The sequence below is a fragment of the Convolutriloba macropyga genome, unplaced genomic scaffold, assembly GCF_964194025.1.
Source record: "Convolutriloba macropyga unplaced genomic scaffold, txConMacr16.3 SCAFFOLD_3096, whole genome shotgun sequence".
NCBI lineage: Eukaryota > Metazoa > Xenacoelomorpha > Acoela > Convolutidae > Convolutriloba > Convolutriloba macropyga.
In genome coordinates this window covers 1-8,849 of record NW_027451565.1, presented here as the reverse complement: position 1 = coordinate 8,849, position 8,849 = coordinate 1, and the positions used below count along the sequence as shown (strand labels likewise).

At 36.0% G+C, this 8,849-nt stretch overlaps 1 protein-coding gene across 1 annotated transcript; it reads left to right on the top strand.

Annotated features, from left to right (window-relative positions):
• Positions 1-518: 518 nt before the first annotated feature.
• LOC142356795 (uncharacterized) lies at positions 519-8,649 on the top strand. The gene is made up of 3 exons (XM_075408589.1): positions 519-854; positions 1,714-2,415; positions 8,144-8,649. The coding sequence occupies exons 1-3, from the start codon at positions 789-791 to the stop codon at positions 8,390-8,392; spliced, it is 1,017 nt and encodes a 338-aa protein (XP_075264704.1). The 5' UTR covers positions 519-788; the 3' UTR covers positions 8,393-8,649.
• Positions 8,650-8,849: the final 200 nt, after the last annotated feature.

Sequence of the window (8,849 nt, the reverse complement as noted above, 5' to 3'; positions counted from 1 at the left end):
AGGCTTTCTTAGGATGTTATTGGGGCTTATATCATTTGCAAGCTCCAAGATTATGTGCTATATTGGCACCAAAGATCATATTATGAAAAAGCGCCTTCTTGGTTAATTTTGGAGTGTCAATAAGGGAAAAGTTTTCAATCATTTCTCTAAGATTACCAACTTTGAATTAACAGTTTTATAATGGTTTCATAACTGCGTTACCGTTTATATCCACCATTTAGTGCAAATTTACGCCTATTTGTAAGTTGGTTTTATTTTTTATGTTATAAAATGTTTTCAAATACTGCGTAGGAATTTTACTTATTTCATGCTTTGATCGTATTAGCAACTTAATTAGAAAAATTGTTGTTTCGAAGGCATCTGTCCTGTAATGATGATCCTTGTATGATTAGTGAGAACCATAACAACCCGTCTGTTTTGATTTTCGTTACGCATTTCGTCTTATTAATCTTGTTTCAGATACGGTCATCGCAAAACACATGCGCTAAAATTAAAAGATCATATTTGATGTTCCTGAGATAAATGATTCATTATGATGTCCTGGTAATAATATAGAATCATTTCCGATCCCAAGCAACAATAAACGGAACGGATCGTAAAAAGAAATATCATTTTTGATATAGATGAGATCATACATGATCCTTTTATTGTTACTAGAAAGTATAGCAACCCTAATGTTTTGGTTCTCATAATATTTTCATTTTCTCATTCTTGTTTCAGGTCTGGCCATCGCGAAACCCCTGAGCTATGCGCAATTCCGTCACATATACAAAAGACTGTTCTTAGGAATGGTTCTTGGAATCATTTGTTTCAATATGCCAATTCCATTCCTTATGATAGTCCTCTCTGAAAAGGTACCCCATATGTCTACTATATCTTATAGAGTTATTTCTCATTCTAGCCTTGTCCGCTTAGTTGGTTGGCGTGACTAAATTTCGTCCGTACCCTAAACTTCAACAATATGAAAAACGGGATCTATTCTGCCCCCCCCCCCCCCCAGCTTAGTGAACATAAATTTTTTATGACCCCCAGGCGCACGTGCTATTTTCTTACATAGTAACGTGCTATATAACAACATATAATTTGTAACTGGGGGTCAGAAAAAACACTGGGGGGGGGGAACAGAATAGATCCGAAAAACCTAATAAGTCCAGGTTGGCGGTAACTTTTGACTTTAATTATTTATTCAGGCCCCTAGATATTTTGGGATCTTTTCCGTTTGTGCCCCCCCCCCCCCAGCTTAGTGGGCGCATATTATTTGAACCCCCCAGACGCACGTGCCATATTTTTACAAAATGATTTACTATGTACTGGCACGTGCTCTGTAACTGGGGGGGGGGGGGGGGGGGCGCATAACGTACTGGGGGCACAAACGGAAAAGATCCATATTTTGCATAATGATAAACCTGCACGAATATAACGCCCCTAATTATAGATAGGAAAAAGCCTCCATCTTAAAGTTTCATTTTGGTCGTGATAATACCTTCATTTGCGATAGTTTCATATCAAGCCCCCCCCCCCCCCCCCCCGGGGTCGCTAAGGCATGGCCAAATGCGCTAAATGCTCAACTCTTAAACAGCCAATGGGGGTTATTATTTCCTATCTGAAATTAAATAGGGGATTTTTTACGTGGTTTTTTCCCGAAACTGAGAAATTTAAGGTAAATTGTTCATGCCAGTCTTGGCGAGAAAGTAAAAAGATTTTTTTTCATAGGTACATTACGTTAAAACCCTTGCCGCCTGTGCCGCCAAATTACCCGACTCTCTCTGGTTCATCCCTGGTCTTGGCTACATAATGCAGTTCTTCGTTCCAGGATTCGTTATTATAGTTTGCTACGTTTTCATTGGATACAAAGCCGTCCAATCAAAACGGGCCAATCAGCGCCGCCAACGACCCGCCACAAATTCCCGCTGTTCGACCATTGCAGTTACCCAGATTCGAATACCGCCGAGCGAGACAAGCTCTAAAAATTCAGACCCGAACACAAACTCAACAACAACGACTAAAAAAGGGTCAAACCCGAAAACAACCAGGTTTGGAACCAGTCAGATCGTGACGTGTAACTCAACGCCCGGAAGTCCGAGTCACGATGCTAAAATAAGCACAAATAGCAGTAAGCGTAGCTCTTTTAATTTCGGAACCGCCAATAATAGTAATTCTAATGACCACGGAAGTTCTGCAGCGCATTCTTCGTCTCTATCGTCATTTTTACAACACCTAAAAATGTGCAAGATGCTATTAGTGATCGCAATTGTCTATTTCGTCTCCTTTCTTCCTATATTCCTGTACCAGTTTATGGCTTGGCGTCAACTGGTCACTTTCAACATGTACCACTACAAGATGATCAATATCATGCAGTACTTCAACGGGGTTATTGATGGGGTCGTATTTTACAGCATGAGTCAGACATTCAAGGTTAGAATCTGGTCTTTGGCCACTTAACAAAATTTTCAGTACAAGCGTCTACCGGTACAGAATTTTTGAGTAAATTTGCATACTTCCATAGCTGGTAGCCACCTTTGTATTTTGTTGGATTCTAATATTGGACTATACTTAGTTATACTTAATCAATTTAATTGGTCTGTAGGTCAGAGCAACTTTCATTTAAAGTAGTTTTATTTTGGTACCGGTAGACGCCAGTAATGTTGATATATTAAAAAAAACACTAACATAGGTCTATAAAATCCATGCTCCTATCTACAATAATACATATTGTTTGTATAATGACTATTCCAATCTTTTATGGCGCTATAGAAAGCATTATCAACTCAAAATTTATCAGTCTTTCTCGTTATAGCCCCCCGAACCCACAAGAAACTATAGCCCCCCATTATGGTAAAATTGGCGTGATTGGGGGGGGGGCATACGTTATATGACCACTAAGATGGAATCCATATTATGAATGACCTATAATTTATGATTTATCGTTGTGTAATTTATGATACTTAAATTGCAAATTTTCCAATTGCGGAGGGATTCCAAATTCTGATGGTAGTACAAGTATAATTTGGTTCGAGCGCACAGTAGTATAATCAGGTCTAATGATAATCGGTCTGGTGACAGTCTGATCGAAGGTCGTTTCAAGCGCACGATCTTCTGTAAAATGATCTGGGCCATGGTCACACGAAAGTCTGGACAATGGTCTGATTTCGGTCTGATCAGAGGTCCTTTCCGCCTGGCAAGGTCTGATCAGAGACAACTTCAAGCGCACACAATTTTTCAAGTGCATTTCAGTCTGATCAGTGGACACTTTGGTGTGGAATAGTCTGATCAGAGATCTTCTTTGTCTTGGACACTCTGATCAGAGACGATTTTGGTCTGAACCTTAACCTGGGTACTCTTTTGCTGTTTGTAATTTTTCGCATTATTAAACTTTGAAAACATGAATTTATTCTGTTGATGAAATCACCATTTTTTTGAAAGGCTAACTCTTTGGAGTATTTCGATAGCATCTCAGCGCATCAACGACAACGTTTTAATTTTTTTAATCGGTCTGTAGGTCAAAGTCATTTTCCTTTAAAGTAGATTTATTTTGGTACCAGTAGACTACCAAAGAGTACCGGTTGGACCTAGTAAAGTTGTTGTATTGAAAAACCCCGACAGGGGGTCTAAGCAATCCATGCTCCTATCTGGCTACTCTTATTGCGCTAAAGAAAACATGGTCAACGTAAATTTGTCTTTTTCATTATAGGCCCCCACCCTGACCCATAAAAAACTATAGCCCCCATTATGTTATAATTGGCGTGATATGGTGGGGGGAGGGTACACTTTATATGACCTATAATATGATGGAGAATGAAAACCAGCTATTCATGTTAGACTTCTGTAAAAAAAACATGAAGCGTTCGATACTTTGATTATATCTTTATCACCTTTGATTAATGAGATATCCCGGGCCGAATGTCCTCGCTCAAGACCTCCCAGTGTTTTGTAAGAGTGGGTAATTTGTCTATGGGCGTAAATTGTTGTAAGAGTGAGGGGGTAATTTGGTTTGTGGGGTGATGTAAGTGTGGGGCTGCAATGCGAGAAATTTTGACGAATTACGGCCCCTGGTCAAAATTGCTATAATACAGCAGTTGGTAATTGGCGGAATTTTGAGGAATTACGCCCCTGATCAAAATTGCTCTGTAAAAGTATGCTGCATTGCGCTGCCATGGGAGGACTTTTGAGGAATTACCCCATGGCCACCGAAACTGCGACGCCTTGGGATGCAATGAGAGGAAATTAGGAGTGGGCTGCAATGCGCTGCAATGGGATGCAATGAGCTGCAATGGGATGAAATGAGCTGAAATGGGAGGAACCGCTGACCTAAGAATTGGGCTTATATGGGGGTAAAACGATATGTATTAGGGGTTAATTTATTCAGAGCGGGTAACATTGTGTTAGAATTGGGCTGCCAAGCAGGATATAATGATGTAAGAGTAAGGGGTAATTTTTTGAGAGGGGGTAATTTAAACAAATATTTTTCATATTGGTGGACTGTCAGGAATTAGGCAAGCAATGATGGTTTGGAGGCTAATGAGAACCTCTTACAATTCTGTCTTCGAGTAAAGGGTGACAAAAATGTAAGATTAGGACTTCCGAGGGGGTTTAAATGATGTAAGAGTTGGGGTGACTTCTTGAGAAGGGGTGAAAAGGTTGGGGCTGTCAATGGTGTAAAATGAGGTAAGATTGAGGGGTGTGATCAAGGTGTGAAATGATGCAAGAGCGAGGTGTAAAAGATAATTTAACCACTTACTCTTACATCTTTTTGGTCTGTGAAAAGCGGCAAAATTATGCAAGAGTTTGGGAGTAATGTTGAAATTACCCTAAGACTCTTACATCTTTTTGTACCTTCTTTGACAGAATAAAAAATGTAAGAGTGGGGGGTTAATTTATCTTTTACACCTTCACTTTTAAATCATTTTACCCACTGGCAGCCAATTGCAGCCCAAAAAGATTTAAGAGTTTTGAACTGCATTTTCCTAAAAGTTTCACTCATTGCAGCCCCCCTTTTACGTTTTTATGGGCGGAAAAGTTCAACCCAGGATTATTCTATTGCGCAAAAAACAGAAACAGGGTTTTGTAACGATAGAAAGTGGTTTATATACGTACGTTCTTAAGTTTCCTTGGATGTAATTTGAGTCAATATTTTGTCAATGTTTGACAGCTAAACAGTGTTTTTTAAATTAAACCTTGTTTCTGCCGATTTCGTTATTGATTAATTAGGATTTTATGAGCTTGCATCATTGCTTTATAACTGAGATATGAGTGAGGTTTAATCATTAATTAGCCTTTTTCATTCGCAAGTAGTAAAATAATTGATAATGGAGCATTGTTTCCAGTTTTTAAGTTTTATTTCTTTTTCTCCGAGTAACATTTTGTCAAACACTTTCACTTGTAGATTTCGATTGACGTTATTCAGGCAATGGATAATATTTTATAACAAAATTTCGTCAATGTTTTCCGCGTTTAGCTAGGGTGCTCTTTCAACGCAAAAAAAGTTGCACATTAGTGCCAGAAAATTATCACTGCTATCTGCTAAAATCCCAGTTTGTGTAGATATAAATGGTTTTTTTCCTCGTCCGAGCAGCATTTTCTATGTTTGCAAAAGTTTATCTTGTAAGAATCCTGAAAATATTTTTCAAGACGTATTATTAGCTTTTGTTAATGAATCGGAATAGGATTTTCCAACTTCTTTGTTACTAGATAATAATCACGATTGAATAAACTAAACATGCAAAATATATGCTTGCTTGCGCGTGTATTGTCATTTAGAACTATGATTAAAGTTGTTTTCGAACTATGATTTAAGTTTTTTTTTTGAAGCTACCAGCTTAATAATGTGCATATTATTACGCAATTATCACCGCATGTTATAATTTCTAGCAGAATGATTTACTCCACAGGGGTAAATAATCTATATCTGGGGCAGCGGCAAGGGGAGTTATAAAATGACGCCCTTGGTTGGGTGGGGTGGGGGAGGGCCCAATAACTGAAAAAAAACAACATCGCTGGTTCTATTACACTAGTGTGGTCTTTATTATGAAAGCAACCAATTAGCTCATAATTCCAAAATCAGTCGATTTTTGTTTGGTTCTCCCATCGATCGATCATTGCTCTTATAGTATATAAAATTTGAATAGGAAGAGCTCTAAAAGTCTAAGCGTCATTTTTCCCACTTTTGTAGTCAGGAATGAGGTCAACCATAAATTTTTATATGGGGTCATAAAAAGAGAGCCCGCCGTCGTAAAAGTATCCATTCGTTATGAGATAACTGGATATAACTGGTTATAACTAGTAACTGGTGCCGCATTCTCACATTTGGTAATGAGAAATCATTTGTTATATTGTGACACTTAATCTCGCAGTAATCAGACATATATTTACATGGCGCTAGTGAAAATGGCAGACGTACCAAAATATAGAAATTTTATTGCTGGCCAATCACAATTGAGAAAATGGGAATAGTGTTTTCTGATTGGCTGATTGCTCAACAAACTCTCCATGTTTTATAATAGGATATGAATGTTAACGTAAAATTGCCCAGAAATCGCGATAAGCCGAAAGAGAAAAGTCGTCTTTTTTAGGAGGGGAACTGATCTCATATTCGGTTGTGATAGATTCATATCAAGTCGCACGGGCCGCTGAGGCATGGCCATGGCCCGTGAGGCATGGCCAGATGCGGTAAAAAAAATACAATCTAGAATTAAGCTAAGCCCCATTTAGGCTAATTGAACTCATAAAGCTAGAGTGTTTTAAATTTCTCAAACAATCACATTCGTTGAAAATTCTATATTTTGGTACGTCTATTTGTTAAGACGTCACCTATTTACATATATACATACATACGTACATACATATGCAGTCTGACGTAAGGGGCTGGCCGGTTTTGCAGACAAAAAAACACGGACATAACTCTCAAATGAACATTGTCAAATAAACATCTCAATTGTCGCGTTCAAAAGCTCTTACTTCAGTTTTTAAATCACGTGACCTTTCGTGAAAAGTTGCCAAATTATTTGCATAAACTCTCGGGATGTTAAATAAATTTATACTGTCGGTACTTGACTTTGTTAGTACGAACCAACAATGAAACCAAATAAATACTACATGATCCTAGTATGAATTTCATTTTTTTTTGTATATGACTCTTGGGTCAAAGGATTCATAAAAAATACTTTCATGAAACATCAGAGTTACATTGAATTAATGTTTAAAAAAGTGTATGGTTCCTGTATGAGATCAATGATATATATGATCCTATTACGACACAAATGATATTAGGAACCTATAACGTATATGATTATATCACGAAACCGAATATGTTATTTATGACGTTATTACGAAGCCAAAGATACAATACATGATCTATTAAAAATCCAAAGATATCATATATTAAAATAAATCGGCCAATTTTGGTAATCAAACTGAATTATTACTGAGAAAATCTATTTATATATATATATATATATATATATATATATATATATATATGTATGTATGTATATATATATATATATATATATATATATATATATATATATTTATATATATAAACATATATTTGTTTGTGTATGTAAATAAACTACGCGTATGTAGTTAACTGCACCTATATTTTAAAAAGAGATGTCTGGAGTGTTTTATGAACCTAAAATATATTTTCCAGAACATATGTTCCTGAGCATATATATATATATATATATATATATATATATATATATATATGTATGTATATATATTTATATATATATATATATATATATATATATACCTATATATTCATATATATGTATATCTATATATATATATATATATATATATATATATATATATATATGTATATATTTTCATATATATATATATATATATATATATATATATATATATGTCTATATGTGTAAGTGTGTGTGTGTGTTTGCATAAAATCATATTTATATATATATATATATATATATATATATATATATAAATATGATTTTATACAAACACACACACACACACACACACACACACACACACACACACACACACACTTACACATATAGACATATATATATATATATATATATATATATATATTTATATATATATATATATATATATATATATATATATTTCATTAAAGTTAATAAAGCATAAAGCTTTTGGTTTTTAATTTTAGGATCAAGTTAATATGATGTTTGGCCGGAAACGACGCCCGGCATCACACTGGAAAACCTGCACCACGACCCCGATGGCCACCCGTGCAAACTGTAAAAATAGCCGATCAGTCAGCGAAATCAACGGAGGCACCACCACAAAACTCCTCCCCGCGTCCACTATTTACAGTGACAGACTTCAAGTTCCGAGGCTCTCATGCACAATTCACCATCCTCAGAACACCAGCTCACGCGAGTCCACCGAACTTTAGACCTTCTAGAACTTTCTAAAACTTATTCGAATGATCTGTTGAAGCATAATGTGCAATTTTATTTACCGTGAAATTCTAGAATATTCTAAACTGTTTGCGAATGTTCGGTAGAAGGAATTGTGAATTTTTGTTAACAGCAAAACCTAGAATATATTAGAACGTAGGCGAGTGTTCCAATGCGCAAAAGAGAAATTTTTGTTATTTTTGAACGTCTAGAACATTCTAGAACATCTGAAAAAAGGTCTGAACTAAGCAAAAACGCCCAGAAAATTTTAAGTTTGAAACTAGATTTTACAAGAAGTTTGCAAAACCATTTTAAAAGTATAAAAAAACGGAATGACCTTGAAATCGAAGTTTTTTTTGGAATTTAGAGTTTGCTATTCGCGTTCATACAAAATTCAGAGCGACAGATTTTTAGTAGTAGAATCTGCTAAACACAAATGGGGGCGCTTTGCAT

Excerpts from the sequence above, each read along its gene's own strand:
- LOC142356795 (XM_075408589.1), top strand. The coding sequence starts at position 789 with ATGGTTCTTGGAATCATTTGTTTCAATATGCCAATTCCATTCCTTATG. Across the intron at positions 855-1,713 it reads TGATAGTCCTCTCTGAAAAG|GTACATTACGTTAAAACCCT; the intron begins GTACCCCATATG and ends TTTTTTTCATAG. Across the intron at positions 2,416-8,143 it reads GCATGAGTCAGACATTCAAG|GATCAAGTTAATATGATGTT; the intron begins GTTAGAATCTGG and ends TTTTAATTTTAG.